This window comes from Choloepus didactylus, chromosome 22, assembly GCF_015220235.1.
Source record: "Choloepus didactylus isolate mChoDid1 chromosome 22, mChoDid1.pri, whole genome shotgun sequence".
Lineage (NCBI taxonomy): Eukaryota > Metazoa > Chordata > Mammalia > Pilosa > Megalonychidae > Choloepus > Choloepus didactylus.
The window spans coordinates 16,583,867-16,602,878 of NC_051328.1; the positions used below are offsets into that span (position 1 = coordinate 16,583,867).

A 19,012-nucleotide genomic window follows, 5' to 3' on the forward strand; every position below is an offset into this window, starting at 1 on the left:
TTCCTCTAAAGGTGCTTTCTGATGTTATAGATGAAATGTAATAGAACAAAAACCTTTAACTTTAATTCCTTTAGCTAGGAATTAATCTTTCTGGTATTATCTTTAGCCTATTTTGGAAACCTCAGAATCATCTGTCCACCTTTCTTTTTTGTCTTGGAGTTCTATTGGCCATATTTAAATAAAAATTTATAAAATACTGGAAGAGATTTTTGGAAAATATCAACCTAACTGTTCACAAACATTTTTCAGCCACAAAATGTTTTTTTCAAGTGTAGTTCACTTGGAACAACAATACATGCAACAAACCCTTTTTGGTTTAAAGCAAGTGACGGTGGTCTGTGATCTTGCCTGCTGATCGTTCTTTCCACTTCCACCCATTATCAGCATCTGACAGGGTTCCGTGGAGCACAAAGTGCAAACAACTCATGTGGTTTAGCCCCTTCACTTTACAAAGGATGGTACTGAGCTCAAGAGAGATAATTATGTTAAAGATCATACAGTCTGTGTACCATGACACATAAATTTCATTTCCCTTAAATTGATCATCTTCATATTCAATAAACATGTCAAATGAATGCTTCTCCTACATTATTTTAGTATTTTATTTATCACCCCCCCAACCCCCCCACAAATAATCATTCTTATCTAGAGACACTGCAGAATGTTGAACTAGTTCAAATCTTCTTCATCTCCAACATTTGGTCCTTATTGGACTATTTTCTTTATTTTTAAAATAATTCATTCTGCAAAATTTATAATTTTTACTAGAACTGCTGCCTAACTCCTGGTCATTCAGATCTGATTTCTATACCCACACATCCTTTTTGGTGGCTGGAATCTGAAAGGTGGATATAATGTGTATAGTTGAAGACAACTTGGAAAGACATTTCTGGACACGCACAGCAAAGGACACGGACAGGGAGAATCCTACCTTGACCTTCTTTTCTCTTTTCTGAATGCCAAGTGACTTGACAACTTCCCCACATTTTATCAGTTCCTTAGATACTGTCATATATAGGAGGTCAGAACATCTAATTATTTCCATGTGTTAAATTTCTCTGTCCAATTAGTTCTATGTGAACAAGGTCTGTGACTTATTCTACTGTATTATTCCCAATTACACTTATCACAGATCCATGTGCAGCGTAGATGCTCAATAAATGATGATGGTGTCCTTAATATGACCCCATCAAGAGGAAAAAAAGTAAATTTAATTGTGATCACACCCCTCTACTTCCTAAACATCCTCAAATTTTGCCTATTTATTCTAACAGTGATGCTCAATTTTTATTTCACAAAATAAAATGTCTAGAATGATTAAATTGGTGTTTTGGTAAAAATAAAGGATTATTTAATTACATTTGAAAAATCCTGGGGTACATAACCATTTTCATAGCAGTAGGATTTTTTAGAGCTTTTAGTTGGCCAATGTGTATTGTGAACTCTGAGAGGGAGGGGAATTGCATAGTATGAGTATTTCACCAAATGTGAAATATATTTGGGCATTTACTCATTTTATTCAAAATACTTATCAAAACCATATGTGTTCTTGTTCTACATAGCACAATTCCTTAGGCAGGCATTTCCCATCTAATTTTAGTTTCCTTAGCATGTACAAACTTTCAGAATCAGAATTATACCCATCCTCATCCTAATGTTTCCTCTCCCCAAAGAACACTAAATCCAAAGTCTCTGTTACTCATTATTTTCCGTAAACATACTGTTCCAATTTGTTGAAGCTGCCAGAATGCAATGTATCAGAAATGGGTTGGCTTTTAACAATGGGGATTTATTAAGTTACAAGTTACAGTTCTAAGGCTGTGAAAATGTACAGTTGAAGACATCAACAAAAAGATACCTTCTCAGAGGAAAGGCTGCTGACATCCGGGCTTCTTCTGTCAGTGGGAAGTCACCTGGCGACATCTGCTGGTTCTTCTCTCCTGGGACCTGGTTTCAAAATGTCTCTCTCTTAGCTTCACCTGGGGCATTTTCTTTCTAAGCTCTCTCTCTCTCTGTGCGCTCTCTCAAAGGACTCCAGTAAAGGATTAAGACCCACTTTAAATGGACTCGGTTACATCTCCATGGAAACAACCTAATCAAATGTCCACCCACAATAGGTCTGCACCCACAAGAATGGATTAAAAGAACATAGGCTTTTCTGGGCGACATAACAGATTCAAACCAGCAAACACACCTTACGTTTTTATCTTATTCTAAATTTTATTTATGCAGTCATTTCCTTATTGGACCTCAGGTGCAAATAGTTGAGTCAGTCTTTCTTCTCAGGTGATGGAATAATAAATATCCCTGGATATGTATCCTTTAATAGTATATTTTCATGTCGATGTGTTTTCTATTAATATAGATAATATTGCATGCCTTAGTCTGCCAGAGCTGCTATAACAAATATTGCACACTGGTTGGTTTAAACAATAGTAATTTATTATCTCACAGTTTTGGAGGCTAGAAATCCAAAATCAAGGTGTCAGCAGCACTATGCCTTCTCTGAATTATGTAGCCTTCTGATTGTGGCTTTCTTTCAATCCATAAATCAACCTGTCTCCATAACTTGGCCATCTCTCTTCTTCTGTCTCTTCCTACTTCCACCTGGCCCGGATTTTCTCTGCTTTTAAAAACTCCAGTTATATTGGGTTTAGTCCCACCCTGCTTCAGTTTGGCCTCTTCTTACTGGGATCGTCAAAGATCCCATTAATAAGTGATCACATCCACAGGCCCAGGGGTTGGGATTTGAATGTCTTCTTAGGGAACATGAGTCAATTCATAACATTGTGCCATACATTTCATTAGATTAAATTTTTTTTTCACTTGACAATGTTTTCAAAATGAGTACACACTGGCCTACATTTATTTATTTATTTAACTTCTAAGTGTCATGTGGTAATGTTTAGTATTTATTACAGTGACATAATATCAATTCTCCTAAAGTTGATATATACAGTGCCTCCAGCATCTCAAAAAATAATTAATTGATTAATTAATTAACCCAGCAACACACTTAATAACTTTGGGTATATTCAGTGTATAACACTTCTCATTTTTAACATTTTGGCCAAGACTTGGCAATATGCACCTTTCTATACCTGTGTCATGTGTTTACAGTGGTAGAGTATTATTTTACAGTTGCATTTTTATCATACCAAGTTTGACTGTGATTCATATACTCAAGTCTACTTCTGCAACTGTAGCACCAATGTCATAGATTTTTGTAGGGGGTATTTGGCCTTTTTTCTATTGTGTGTTGTTACTGTTTAATTGCTGTTGCAGTTGTTTTCTTGTTTTATTATCACTGCTTAGTATTATATCTTTATTATCCATTAATATGAAGAATACTCTTGCCTCCTCCCTTCTCCACTCTTAACTTAAAAAAAAATGAAAGAGTAGAAAACAATAATTATTAAAATCAAACTAAAATAAGCCTGTGGAGTTGGTCACAAAATTCTGCTAGAATTTTGATTATTAGTGAATGGTAAATACAGATTAGTTTTTTAGAACTGACATCTTTAATTTTTAAGTCCTTTCAACAATAATACATCACTCAGATTTAGCTACACTGCTGAACTCTCTGTTTGGTATTCATAGCTTGTCTGTTTAGTCTGTTAAGTTTTCTAGGTTATTGATGAAATCATCTGAAAATAATGACACCTACCCCCTTTATTCACCAATCCTTAAAGCTTTGATTTAGTTTTTGCTTTTCTTGTACATTGGTGGTATCCAGGACTTCCCATATTATATCGAATCAAAGCATAGGGACAGTCATTCTTTTAGTATCTCTATGTTAAAGGATTGTGCCTTACAGTTCTCTATTAATTATTTATTTGCTGTAATTTGGGTAGAATAATTTATGGACGATAACATCTGTGCTTAGTGCTTAGTTTTCAGGCAGTTTTTATCTTAAGTTAGTCATAAACGCTATTGGATTTTTTTCCAATACATCTATTGATATGGTCATATTGTATTTTTCATTGATAGTCAATTAACTAAATTATCTTTACATTCTTAGGGTCAACCCTATTAGAAAAAGAGATATTACTCATTAACACCCTATCAGATTCCACTGATATTTTCAAAGGAAAAATAAATGGGTCTTTAATTTTCTTTTCCTGGTCTATCCCTGTTAAGTTTTGAAATAAAAGCTGTACTAGCCTCATAAAATTAGGCATACGAAGAATGTAACAACTTTCCTAAAATAAACATTATGTCTCTGCAGACTAGATGGATGTTTTTTGACCTTCATTTCATTTCTAATATTATCTTTGCCTGTAGGTCCCATCTCACATCTTATTGACCAATTTAATTCTTACTTTTTCTACGTAGCAAAGCGCAATCATATTTTTTTTATTCCTTACCCTGAACTTTCCATTAAGCATTAATGATTTTGACTCAGTGTTCTCATAATTTGAAAGTGCTTGTGCCAGTTTGGATGTATTATGTCCCCCAAAACACCATGTTCCGTAATGCAATCTTGTGGGGGCAAATGTATTAGTGTTGATTAGATTGGAATTCTTTGATTGAGTGTTTCCATGGAGAAGTGACTCAAACAACTGAGTGAAACCTATGATTGGATAATTTCCATGGAGATGTTACCCCACGCATTCAGGGTGGGTGTTAATTGAATCACTGGAGTCCTATAAAGGAGTTCACAGACAGAAGGACCTCAGAGAAACTGAAAGTGACATTTTGAAGAGGAACTGCAGCCAAGAGAGGACAAAATGCCCCAAAAGCAACATGTGGGAGAATGCCATTTTGAAATGCAACCTGGGAGCAAGCAGATACCAGCCATGTACCTTCCGAGCTAACAGAGGTTTTCTGGACAGCAATGGCCATCCTTCAGTGAAGGTACCCATTTGCTGATGCCTTACTTTGGACACTTTATGGCCCTCAGAGTGTAATTCTGTAACCAAATGAACCTCCTTTATAAAAGCCAATCCATTTCTGGTACTTTGCATAACAGCAGCGTTAGCAAACTGGAACAGTGCTAAAACAGAACATATGCATATTAAAACATAAAGCTATGTTTAAAAAAAAAAAATGCTGTATCTAGTGACCACTGAAGACTGGAAGCTCCTTAAGGAAAGGGATTGTACCCTATCACTTTGACCAACCTCCTTATCTAGTATAGGGCTTAGCGCATAATAAGGGTGTAACAAATCAGATGCATCTTTTTAAATTTGCTGTTAATATAAGAATTTTTTATTATTTTGTACAAGAGTATTCTGCTATTCTGATATCACTTCAATTCTATATACTTGCATTTATTAAATGGCAAGCTCCTCCAATTTCAGAGAACCACATGAACTTTATCAGTAAGTGACAATAAACAAACAAACAAAAGATTCGCTTGAGGTTGCTGTTGTGATATTTTTATCATCACTAAACTGCAGAGACCAAAATGACTTTCTCCTTAAGAATTAGTATTCAGCCCAAATGGAATGCTTAGGAATATTTCCTGAACAACATATTACATTTATAAATAAAGCCACAATATGTCCTATGTTTCCTGCTTGAAGATAAATATAGACATGTTTCAGGACATCAGTTCCTCATTTCCATTAAGAACCATTCCCAGTAAGTGAATCCCTATGATCCCAGCCAAGAATGAACTAATTAAAGTAGACTCTCTATTTTTTTGTCCAGTTCTAGAAAGCTAAAAAAATAAAATAATCAGTCTGACTGGAGCTTTTCTGCCTGACACTAATCATGTTTCTTATGACCTTTGTTGATTCAGGTATTATTATATAGAAGAATCAAAGGGTACTGACATGTTTTCTAGATGGCTCCTTAAAAAGCCTTGCAGGAATATCTTCAGGTTTTTGTTTTCTGTTATCCAATCTATTGTGAATCATTAGAGGATTTAGGATGTCTGTTTATGATTACCTGACCTCCTAGTCTTCCCAATATTTGTAGATGGCCCAAGAAATTACATTTGTTCAAGCCCAAAACTCTAATCATCCTTAAATTCTGTCTTTCCTTCATCCTGTACATCCACCAGAACCTCCATTACTGCTAGTTTTATATCCAATATATTTTTGTATTCTGTCTATTTCTTCCATCTCCATTGCTACTACAGTAGTCAAAGTCAAGATGATCTCTTGCTTGGGCTACTGCAACAACCTCCTGTTTCAGGTTCCTGCTTTTCATTCTTTCATTTTTCACAAGAACCAGAGTAGTCTTTCTAAAAATATAAGTCAGATCATGCCATTTACCTGCTTTTAAGTTCTTTCATTTGTCTCCTCTTCTACATAATGTAAATCTGAGTCTTATCTTAGCTGACAAGGGCCTGTTTAATATGGCCTTTGTCAAATGTTCCATATCATGTTGTACCACTGTACTCTAGGCCTCCTTTTCATTTCTGGATATGCCTAGCTCTTTCCTGACTCATTTTCAGCCTATTGGTTTAGGACAGAACAATTAGCACAACTTTTCCAAGACTTTTGCCATGATTTGCTTTTATCACGGCAACTTCACATAGCAGTGCAAATACCACCCTGTCCACTCTATGTAAAATATTCAACTTCTTATACGTTTATTTCCTATTCTACTGTTTAATTTTCTTTATTTCCTTATTTTAGTCATTTAATTTTCTTTCAAACCATCAGGTTTTTGAAGAAATACACCTCCCCTGTCCAATTCATTACTCTATCCCCAGCACCTAGATTAGTAGAAAATCCTCAGTAAAAGTTCATTAAATAAACAATGATCCTGAAAGTTTTGTCACATGGAAAATTTGTTAAGGTGAGAAGCACTGGCAGTAAAGTTCACTGAGAGATTTACCACCCCCAGCATCTTCGTTCATTATCAGGTGCTGGGACCTAGCTTGACCTTACCTTCTGTTTCATGTTTATTGGTATGCTCCTCCAGGGTTCACTTCATCATAGGCTCCAGCCAGATACCAGTGGGCAGGTTTAGTTATTATTTTCTCTGTGCTCTCATAACAGTGTCTGCTCACCTCTTCCACAGCATATACAAATCTGACATTTTATTATTTATTTGCTCCTATAATTTATCCAACTAAAATCCATATATCTGACAGGCAAGAGAAGCACATTGGGCATATCCTTTCTTTTTCTCTATCATAGTATCTGGCACATATTTTGTAGAAAATAAATTTTGGTAAGAAAGGACTTTTTTTTAGTTGCTTTTCAATATGCCTATCTGTAGCTGCATCTATTGAATCTAGATTATCCATTAATTTATTCAACAGTTAAACTCGGCAAGTGTGGACTGGCTGTCTATCTCTGGACATCGGATTATAGAAACCATTAGGCAAAGTTATAGTGAAGGGAATGTATACATTAGGGAGGGGAATGGTTCCAATGACCCCTCAGTTGTTGTGACTAAACTTAGATGATATTTGCTAAAATCTTGCTCATGTTTGTGAGGACCAAAGGGTGGCTCCTGAAGATTTTTGTGTGCACAGCAGAGATCTGAAAGAAGCAAAACTTGCCTCTGTGGTCCCAACCCCTCCAATGATCGAAGTCTTTGTTTCCCACACTCTTCTCAGATAGCTCCCTGTGCAAGTCCTCCTACCAACTCCTCTTCTGTCATCTCTGGATGATAATAGAGGCCTGCAGGCAAAAATACTTGATTTCACATGGTAGCAGGTAACTCTAATTTGGAGAAGAGTGCTCAAATGCACTGATTCCTCCAACTGGCCATGAGACCTAGATGAAGCTTCCATCAAATAATGGGTTGGGGGTGGGGTAAGCACAAACCAAATCAACTTACAACTTCATAAATCAGATAATGAGTAAGAAGACTAGAGTTCAATTCCTGCCTCTCTAATATTAGTTGTGTAATAAGCCACAGATGATTCCTTAAAATGTCTCCAAGCCTCATTCTTCTCATCTAAAAAACATGCAAGAATTTAGCGGAGCATCATATTAGCATCCACTTTCTGGATCTTTCTGAATGTCTAAAAATGTGTACCATTAATTCTAAGATATGTTGCATTTTATAATTTGTCATATCTTAGTTTGGGGTGTTTTGAAAGCTATTATTTATTTTGCACCCATTCTTCAAGACCAATCTTTTTAGTTAACTTCTCCTTGAAGCTTTCTTGAGTCTTCTTATTTTGAGTGATTTCTTTCCTTCTCAGTATTTGAATAGCATAGTATACAACTTAGTTTATTTTGCTCATCATTATAAACTTTGCATTATAATAATAGAGTGTATTGTTTATTGGGGAGTTAAGGGGTTTTAATATTAGATCAACCTAGGTTTGACTGCAGACTCAAATACTAGTTTCATGACCATAGGCAAATTATGCTTCAACAATTGTTTAGATAAGATTCATTAACTCAGTTTTATATAAATAAGGGAACTAAGTTTGGAGATGCTATCTCATTGGTTGATGATCAATAAATGTAGTAGTCATCATTTTTTCCCTTAGATAGTCTGCCAAGACGGGGATTTTTTTTAATGGAATGTCCCTATAATGTGAGGTCAAAAATTTAAGGATTCAACTGTCTTAAATATCTAGAGTATGCCATGCGATCCATAAATATATGTTGACTAAGGAGAAAATGATAAAAATAAATGTCTGCTTTAATGATGGACTCATCTGTCTTCTACAGTCAACATAAAGAGCAATAACCACAACAATGACAACAACATATATAACACTGGCCAACTGAGTGACCATTTAGCAAATGAAAACATACTTCATTTAGCAAATGAAAACATACTTCATTTAGCAAATGAAACTGTACTAGAAATATAAAAAAATTTAAATATGTAAGAATACTCTCTACAAAACACATCCTACAATTAATTCTCCATAATAAAAGACAATGATATAAAACATCTAATTTTAGCTCTAGGATGTGAAGCAATTAATTCTAACCCAGGTTTTACAAGCCATTTTTTTGTTCACAAATAAAAGTCTTCATTTAAAACCTTTTACCTTCAATACATCTTCTTTCAAATTCAGAGTTAGATTCAGAAAAACAAAGAGCCACTATTTCAAGTTTTCATTGGTATGTGAGATTAAAAATTGCAAATATAAATTATTCCCAATAACAACTTAATAACATACATACAGAGAGATGTTGATGTATTCTTTGCCATGTTGATATACGTTTAAATTGTGAATTTATAAAATCTTTATAGTGATGCCCATTTTTACCTTCTCTTTTTGACTGATAATGATGGGATTTCAGTCATGCTCAGTCTTTCCTACAGCATCAGTGATGGGATTTTTGAAATCTTGTTACTGGTTGCACTGCCCTGATCTCAGATGGAACTTTCAATCAAAAAGACAATCAGAAGGTTATACATTCATGAAATTCCCTGCAAAGCCAGTGGCCACATAATACAACTTCTTGAAAAGGCCTACTTGCTGCCATCTTGTGTATCTATAAAGAGTAACTGGCTACTTAGCTCTCAGCACCTGCTTTTCCCTCTCCGTAAAAAGCCTAGCTCGGAAATCTGTTGCGTCTTCGTCTGGCTGCTCCTAGATTTCCAAGCCTTATGCAAAGACTTGTTTCACTTTAGACATCTGATTAAGCGAAGTCTCTCATAGACACATTTGACTCTAAGCATTTCACTGTTGATACCTGGGTGAATCTGGGTTTTCCTTTATTTTACACATGCACATTCTGACCCACTCATTTTCACTGTAAAATTCACGTTATAGAAATTACTATCCTATGTCACAAGGTTACAACTGGATTGATTAATCCAGTTGTAATCAATCCAGTTGTAACCTATTTTAAATGTATAGGTACTGCAGTCATAAAAAATGGTTGTAAGGAATGGCCTCTTAATCCTCTATTGTGCTTACATGAATTTTGAAGTTTTTTTTTTTTTTTTTAATTTAATTTGACTTGGTCAAATAGTGGATAGGATTAATGTTGAATTGATCCCATGTGGTGTCCAGGCATCTGGGGATGAATCAGTTGCCCAGAAAGGAAACTTGAATTGAGAGGGAGGCAGTGGGGGGTGATTTTATCTCACTTGACTTAAATTTGATGACTCTTAACCATTAAGCACAGAATCTTTGGGCACGGCCAAGTTTGAAAGGATGCAAAGAAACTAGTGCTTGTGTCATATTATGATCCACAGGTACATTAAAATGCCTAAGGACCAAATAAGCATTTTATTTGAAAAGTGACCATACATGTACATGTAAAAAATATGCCAGTGCTGATGCAACAGCAGACAATGTGCAGAGACAAAATTAGTTGCTTTGTAAATTTGAGCTAAGAGTACTCAAACCCTAAAAGATCTGGAATGCCATTGATCGCTTCAGGATGAAGAAGTGCTAGCAAATCTAACCCTAAAATAAAAACATGTAAGCCAATTTCCATCCATGTGGGACAGAGGGCAGGGGTTGTTCCTCAGATCTTTGTTTAAATTCAAGTTTCTCTAAAAGTATAATTTGATCATAGTGTGGCCACAGGACAGTATCATTCACTCGAGTCCATATTATGCAACCCTAAATGAGCTTTAAGCACAAAAGGCTGGCATGGTAGTAACAAAGAAAATCAGCAAGAGATCTACATTTTCCTTCTCTCTTCCTGAGCAAAGTGAATGTTGAGGCAAGATTCGGGAAACTGGTACCATTATAAAAAGATTATCCCATTGATTGACAACATTGGATGGTAGGGTTTTTATATTCCTGAAAAAGCATGTAATTTTTCTGTTGGAGGTATTTTCTCTAATCTGTGGCACTTTTCAATGAGAAGTAGAAAAGAAATGAGACTGATGTGCCATAGAGAAATAAAAACAAAACTAACAGGAATTTACCTAGCACTTGTTTTAGGCACTATGCCAAGTGCTTGTGGATAGTTCACCTTTAAAATGACTTTATTACCTAGCTGTTTTTAATTGTCTTAAGTCTAGTCAGTCTGATTTCAGAAATTTGTTCATTTAACCACTTCATTCAAAAGTCACTTTGGACCATCCCTTTGACCTTAAGAAAAAATACCCAATAGCCATATTAATAAACATAAAAGAGGAACTCTTATCAAGCAATAGGAGCTCAATAAGCAATTATTCAAGCCACTAGGTGATTGAAGTGCAGCATTCGAAACTTTGTTTCCTTAACAGTGGAGGCAAATAATTCCCTTTGGAATCAGTTTATTGAAAGATCAGTCATTTATCTCCATTTTCCATTAATAAAAAAATGTAGTTGACACAGATGCAATTAGTGAGTTTTTTTGTTTGGTTGGTTGGTTTTGTTTTGTTTTAATGCTGTTGGAAAACTGGAGACAAGAGAGAATTTCATGACTCTGTTGGCCCTATATAGAATGGTGATATGGCAGCTTGCAAGACCCCTTCTCACAATTCCCTTCAAATAAAAGAACCTGCCATTCACCTATAAGGAGTGCAGTTGGCTAACAGCCCCCAGAAGTTGGCACCTTCAGTGCTTCAGCCAAAGCTCTGCTGAACATTGGCAGAAGTACTGCGGTCTGGCCAGTTTCGTGCAATAGAGGATTCTATTGGGGAATCTTTGCTCCAGAGCTCCCTTCTTAGCTGGCAGGCACTTTGCCAGACTCGCTCTGCAGTCTGAGGCTCTGTTGTCAAATCCTGCTTCTTCATCCCTTTCCTTTTATAGATTTTAGATCCCTGTCTGCATCCCTGTCTGAAGGCTTTCCTTGTCAATCTTGCTCATCTCCCATCTTTTTTTCCTAAATCTGCCTCATTGTCTGCTTCCTGGAGGACCCAACTGACACACTTGGACTAGGCTGCAGGTCCTCCTTGTTACTTTTATGTCCCTGCTGGTGTCTTGTCATGTGATCATTTGCAAGCCATTTCACTTCTCTTTATCTTCATAACAATTACAACAGAAGTGATCCTTGGGATGCTTTAAATTGACCGCTATAGAATTCTGCTCAGATTTGAAGTCCCTTTGTTAATAACAGGTCTTAATTTGACTGGAAAAAAAAGTGATGACAACAGAGGTATTTATAAAAATATATTTCACAAAGTAGGAAACAATACAGGAGTTTCTCTGAATACAATACATGGAGTAAATAAACAATATTGCATTAAAGCAAAGTAGAAAATTAAAATGATCTGCATGTAATAATTGCGTTTTATCATACATTTTCTATTCCTAAGTGGCAGGTTTGCATTACAAATTTAATATGCTCACATCATCTAGTGCTGTTCTCTTTGTAATCTAAAACATTCTTCACATCACCAGGAAGATCAGGGAGAGAAATGCTAAAAACATAAGCAGTAAAATTATGTACAAATCAGTTCCTGCTCTAATACAGTGGGGATAACTTGAAGCAGGTTTATTGAGCTGGGCATTATGTAGATATCTAAAAGTCTAGAGTTTAAATATTCACATGAATCAATATAGTTTCATATGTTTGTGCTTGTAGTAAAAACACCAAATACTAGAATAATGAACAAAATAGAAAACAGTCCAAAAGTTTCTCTGGGAAAATGTTATTCCTGCCATCATCAGTTACAATATCACTTCTATTCCAAGGAGACTGTTAGCTCCCCTTTTGATTATATTGCCTGCCATACTCATCTCACCAAAATGTACATGTATTAAACATTCATTGTGTGTGTATATATATAGATATATATATATAAAACAATCTAAAGGATTATTAATGGATGTAATTTAGTTTTTTCCATATAGTCCCTTAAACTATAGATAACCAACTTCAATAAATAAAATCATTAATGGACAGCAATAAAATATTTATTTTGATGATTAAACAAATAAATCCACGCACTAGCAATAAAACCATCTGTCTCCTATGTAGTCCACTGTGTGATACAGTCTTGTTATGTGTCCTTGTTGAAGAAGACGACGTGGAAGGAAAGAGTAAACCTGCTTCTAAAAAACAAGTCTTTTTTTAACGGGGTTTTTCTCTCCTCCCACCACTGAGTTGGCAATCCCCACCCTGGAATGGATTTTAAGGCTCGACACAATATTTAAAGATGCTAGTCAGTCTCGGGTGAGCAGGGCCAACATTTATGTACAATGTGTGTGGTCACCGTACCGTGTAATCTAGGAGGCCTCCCCAAACTCCAAAAAGTCATAATGTACAGCAGACCAAGTATTGCTTTAACATTTGTGGCGGGATCCTTGTTGGCAAAGGGGGAAAACCACTTTACATTTGTTTAAATCCTTGCAGAAGACACATATCAGCAGCATATTTCTTGCAGGTCCATTTTTCTAAGAAAGCACCTTTTTAATTTAGATTTTATTTCCTCTTTTAAAACCATTTCTCTAAGGATTAGCCAGGATCCCAATCTTTGTCAGTGATGGTCAGGTAAATATCAAATATCCAAAGACTTCTAGACACTCCACATATTTTAATTCACACTCCACAAGATTTATAACCTCCTAACATATACTTTTTATTATTTTTTTGGTTCAACATTAAAATGTAGTTGAGTTTATAGATGATTGGTGCTAAACTTGCCTCTAAAACAAATAGCCACATTGGTGGTAACTAATGGGGGGGTGACCCTAGAATATTACAGAATCTTCAGTTTGCTGATCTACTTATAATCCACTGTCAAGTTTCTTTGTCACTTTCACCAACAGAGTAGAGTTCACCCAGTCTCTTAAAGCGGGGACCCCAGTCACTGAGGTAGTCAAAATTCTGGTCTGAGTCTGATGTGGTGGACTCCAAGGAGCTAAGGGAACCAGCCACAGACCCCCGTCCTTCATAGCCATAAATCTGAATGGAGTCATATGGTGGGGCTGTTGGGTCATTGTCTGCCTCATGTAGCCGCACATTAATAAATTCATCCACATCAACACCATTTGGAACTGGAGCAAGCCCTTGCCTTGGCATAAACTGCAGATCTGGTTTAATATCCTTACGGGGCAAAAAACCATTAATTCCATCTGGGTTTTGCAAAGTTGCAATATCAAAAGCCTCTGTGTCCTCCTCCCCTCCTCCTTCGTCATCATAGCGAATAATGTTTTCCCGCACGTCTTCATCATCTTTGATGATTAATGGTTCGTTTTTATGTCGTCGCAGAGTTACAAACAGCACCACAATGACTGTGGGAAAAAATATGAAATAATGATTAGCCAAACTAGCATGTAACTTCACAAGCAATGCACAAATATGTGTTGAGAGAGAAGCACTGTGTTAAAACTTATGAGTATATAGTTTTACTAACATTTATTAGGGAATTAAGCTAAACTCATCTCTGAAGGATAAGCGTTGAATTTTGAGTGAATACTATTCAAGATTTGAAGGTATTTCTGCTTATTTAATGGAGATAGAGGTGGGTTAAAAGAATAAATTTGCATCTATTCATGGTGAGAGCTGCATTTAATGCTGGATGAGCTCTGGACTGAATAGCACAGAGTGGAAGAGAGCAAAGAAAATAGGACTCTAACTTGAATTACAGTCTAACTTAGGAAAGCCATTTAATATCTGTTGGTGCCAAGTTATCTGTAAAGAGGAAGGAGGACAATAGATCATCTCTAGTGTATTTTGTGACTTAAAATTTCTTTAAGACTTTTTTCAATCAAATAATGCTCATTCAAAGAAGTGATCTCTCAAGGCAAATGTCAAGGCTGCATGAGCACCTTCTTTTCTATCCTTGCATGAAGGCTGGATCTCCTGTAACTGGAAAGGTATCCCTCAAGGTGAGTAAAGGAGAGGAACACACACCCCACTAGCCAGATCAGCCAAATCAAACTCAGAACAAATGAGGTAAAATATCAGATCACAATGATGTTCAAATCCAGGGCACTGAGTTAGCAAACAGATGGAACTGGGAGGCAGACATAACTTCATTTACTCTAAGGTGTTTTATTCCTAATGGTGCAATAAGATACAACTTTTCTTTTTAATATTTTACTCACGTCTAAACTCATTTTTGTAACTTTATTTAATTTTTAATGGAAAGATTACAGAAGTCTTAACTTAATTTGCAAACTTCATTTTAATCTGACCTTAATATCAGGAAAAATATATAAGAAATACAAAGTAATTTTGAAGAAATCATATTTTTGTTTGTTTCTTTTCCTTTTATCTCACCAAACTGCAGTTTGATGTACTCAGCAACCCATTCTATACATTGTGTACACAAAACAGTATTGTGGTAATATAAGAAGTTCTATGCTAGCAAACTGGGGTGCGTGAGAAGATCTGGAGGTCTTCCTACCCTACAGAAGCTATTCGTAACACCTAAATGCACACCCCAAGTCAACCACCCTTAAGCTTTATCCATCTTTTCAATGGGAATCATGTTGTAAAAGGTACTAAAAAGTCCTCTCCAATTGGACCTTTACTGTTACAACCCTTTGTCTCTTCACATCCCTTTGGTGATCTCAATACTGAGAGAAGAGCGAGGAAGTCCCTCTTCCACAAAGAATGCTGATATCTAGCTAGGTCAGAGTTTGCTGTCCTTATTTATAGTCATTTATGAACCAGAAAAATGGTGGCCATCAGGCTGTGAAGGAAATACGTACCTAGCAGCAAAATGATGCATGCTAATATGGCAATTAAGGCGCCCATGCTGAGTCCAATTGGAAGGACGTAAGCTTCAACATTACAAGACTGGACAACACCATCACTGCTGCAGCCACAGACCCGGATGGTCAGGGTGCTGGTGCTGCTCAGAGGAGGATTCCCACTGTCACTGATTATGATTGGTAAAAGATAGACTTCTTGCTTCTGGCGGTTGAATCCGTTATGCTTTGCCAAAATGCTGAGGGAATTATCTGGAAAAAGTGAAAATTACAATAGTTTGCATCATTTCAAAATGACTGCCCAAACAACACTTGTTTTTCTAGTTCATAAATCCTCTGCAAACCTCAAGATACTCCAGATTCCATTGGATCACTCAGGGTCTCTCCCTCACCCCTCTTCCCACTTTTCCAATAGTCATGGTCCAAAACATTCACATGCTAACAAGTTGCACACCTGCAGCCACATGGTGAACTACATAGGAATTTAGCTACATCTTGGAATTGCAACAAATTCTTTTTAAAACCATCATCTTCAAATGTCCTCCAAATATCCATAGATGAATTTAATTTTCTCTGATTTTAGCCTGTTCACCATATTTTGAAGGCATGTTTGAGAAGAAGTGGGTTAAAAGGTAGACCATATGGAAAGATGCCATATAGCACAATGTAGTTTGTTGACTCCTACAGGTGTCTATAAAAAGAATGAGTCATCCCCAAGAGAGCATTTCAACTAATATACAACTAAAGTCCCACTTAACTGCCAAGTGGAGGAGGTATGCATATATATATATATATATATATATATATATATACATATATACCTCAATATTCTGAAGATAGAAAAAACCAGTGATGTTCTCACAAATAAGTACAAAATGAGGAGTCAAAGGAGTAGATACTTGATTTTGCACCAATAAATTAATTATATAGAGATATATATTGGCTCTCCAGAGCAATACATAAATACACTTCAGAGGTAATTAAGAACATAGACATACTTCAGTTCAAATAAAAGTATTTAGCGATAAGTAATCAGTTTCACATTAGTTCTCTTCTCAAACATTTTACCCCTAAGATGAATTTTTTGCTGTCCTTCATCACCCTCTCATGAACTATAATCACACCATATATTGATTAATAATTCATTTTCTCATTTTGATTAATGAAAGACACATATCTACTCAAAATAAGAACATCATTTATCTACTGCTGATACGTAATTCCATCTAAAATTATACAAACATTTTGGTTAGTTTTTACAATATTATTAAGGAAAATTGATTATTTCCATTGGAATGATTTTCAAGTATTGGCAAGTTTGCAGAACTCAAAACACCCAGCTCTCTCATTGTTGAACATTAAACCAGCAATTCCCAATCATTGTTTTCAAATTTCTGATCATCAGCTGTAGCTATCTCCATCCAGAATAATCAAACACATAGAAATTCCATTGCAATGAGTATGAATAAATGCATTAAATCACCTGTATCATATAGTACTGTTACTAGTATTTAAAAAAATGATAGCCATTCCCCAAATAGGAATATAAATTATATTTATTTTTGCTTTGTTTCAGATATAACTAGGCCTGTAATACTTTTCTAGTCAGCAAGCAGATGAATCACTCTGAATAAGCTAATACATTTTTTTCTAAATTTTCTCTAGTTGTGCATCATTATACATTAATTTGGAAAAAGAAAAAAATGTTTCTATTGGTATTATGCAGTTATATACCAAGTGATTCAGTAATTTTTATTTCTTCTACCTAGAAAGGAATGTCAGTCAGCTAAAAGCAGGGGAACATTGCCTGAAAGGAGATAAGAACCTATATGTGCCAGTTTTGATGTATTGTGTCCCCCAAAATGCCATGTTCTTTAATGCAATTTTGTGGGGGCAGATGTGTTAGTGTTGATTAGGTTGAACTCTTTGGATTAGGTTGTTTCCACAGAGATGTGACCCACCCAACTGTGGGTAATATCTTTGATTAGATTATTTCCATGGAGGCGTGGCCCCACCCATTCAGTGTGGGTCTTAATTAAATCACTGTCTTATAAGAACACACAGACAGAAGGAGCTCGGTGCTGCAGCTTAGAGAGATATTTTGGAGATGGCTGTTGAAAGCAGACTTTTGCTTCCTCTTTGGAAATGCTAGCCCAGACTTGGCTCTGGAGAAGCTAAGAGAGGACAAAACACCCCAAGAGCAACATGTTGAAGAATGCACAGGAGCTGAGAGAGGAGCTGGAACACAACCCAGGACCAGCAGATGCCAGCCATGTGCCTTCCCAGCCAACAGAGGTTTTCCAAACTTCATTGGCCTTCCTTTGCTGAAGGTATACTTGTGTTGATGCCTTAATTTGGACATTTTCATGGCCTTCAGATTGTAAATTTGTAACCAAATAAACTCCCTTTATAAAAGCCAATGCATTTCTGGTATTTTGCATAATGGCAGCATTAGCAAACAGGAGCACTATAGCTGTATTATATTTTGGGAAACTGCAACAAGTTTAAATACAGTTGATTAGTGCAAAGAACATTTGTAGATGATTTCATATACCATAGTTCAAAACAAAGGATAGAAATTGTTCTTCAAGGTGCAATTAATAAAATCACAATGAAGCTTTGCTTCTTGTGGTTGACATTATTTATATGAGAAAATATCTTTGCATATTTTCTCTTTAAAAACAGTCTATAATGTGAATTTAGGATCTGCAGCAGGAATATCACTTGTTACAGAACGAAGTTATATCCTTTACTACTTAGGAAGGCATTAGTGGGACTAACACAAAACTCATATTTTTACTACTCTTGGCATTTGCATATGCCAGTCCCCTTTCTACATGCAGGAAATTCTTTACTGGATAAATGAACTATATGAATCATTTATGTTAAATTTCAGCAGCCTTCTTTAGGCAAAGTTAATTTCCTGCTTAGACACTGCCAATTAAAAACATTTTTATTAGTTTTAATATTTGCAATTTATTGCCATAAATATATTTGCAATTTATTGCCATAAATATAATGCATTACCTAAATTGAGAAATTTATATAATGTTCTAGGATAATAAAGAAAAAAAGCTACTCATATCCCCACTACCTGTTAAGAGGTGATCTAAAACTTTATATGGTTGAGTTATCATAGAAAATTATTTATCACATATCTCATCTCACATCATTAAAGATCTAAGTGAGCCATATTTTCCCTCTAACTTCCATACCCCCAGAAGTCAAACCTTAGTTGAGAAAATACATGTGAAACAATGCAGTGTTAAATTGGCTTATAAAAATAACAATAGAAAATTAATCTTTGAATCAAATATATTTGTTAATGTGGAGTTGGATGACTAATAGCTGGGGTTATTCCAGAAGCAGGGCTTAAGATAAACATTAAAGGGTAGGGGGAATATGCCTCAGTTTCAAGAAAGAGAACAGAAAATTCAGGTATAAAAAGGCAAATCATTTATATATTAAATCAGATTTTAGTGACTAATGGGGGCTGCCTGGAGCTTGATTCTGAGATGGATGCTGAAGTATTACAAGGGATAATTATGAAAATAACCCAACAATTTTGCTTTTAGACACTAG

General features: G+C 35.7%; 1 protein-coding gene across 3 annotated transcripts in view; it reads right to left on the bottom strand.

Annotated features, from left to right (window-relative positions):
* Positions 1 to 11,929: 11,929 nt before the first annotated feature.
* Positions 11,930 to 19,012, bottom strand: part of CDH8 (cadherin 8) — a 407,112-nt gene continuing 400,029 nt past the window's right edge. For all 3 annotated transcript variants that reach the window (XM_037816314.1, XM_037816315.1, XM_037816316.1), the window contains 2 exons: positions 15,431 to 15,682; positions 11,930 to 14,005 (listed from right to left, as the gene is read on the bottom strand). In XM_037816314.1, coding sequence (XP_037672242.1) covers positions 13,512 to 14,005; positions 15,431 to 15,682 — 746 coding nt within the window. In that variant the 3' untranslated portion in view covers positions 11,930 to 13,511. The remainder of the gene's footprint in view (positions 14,006 to 15,430; positions 15,683 to 19,012) is intronic.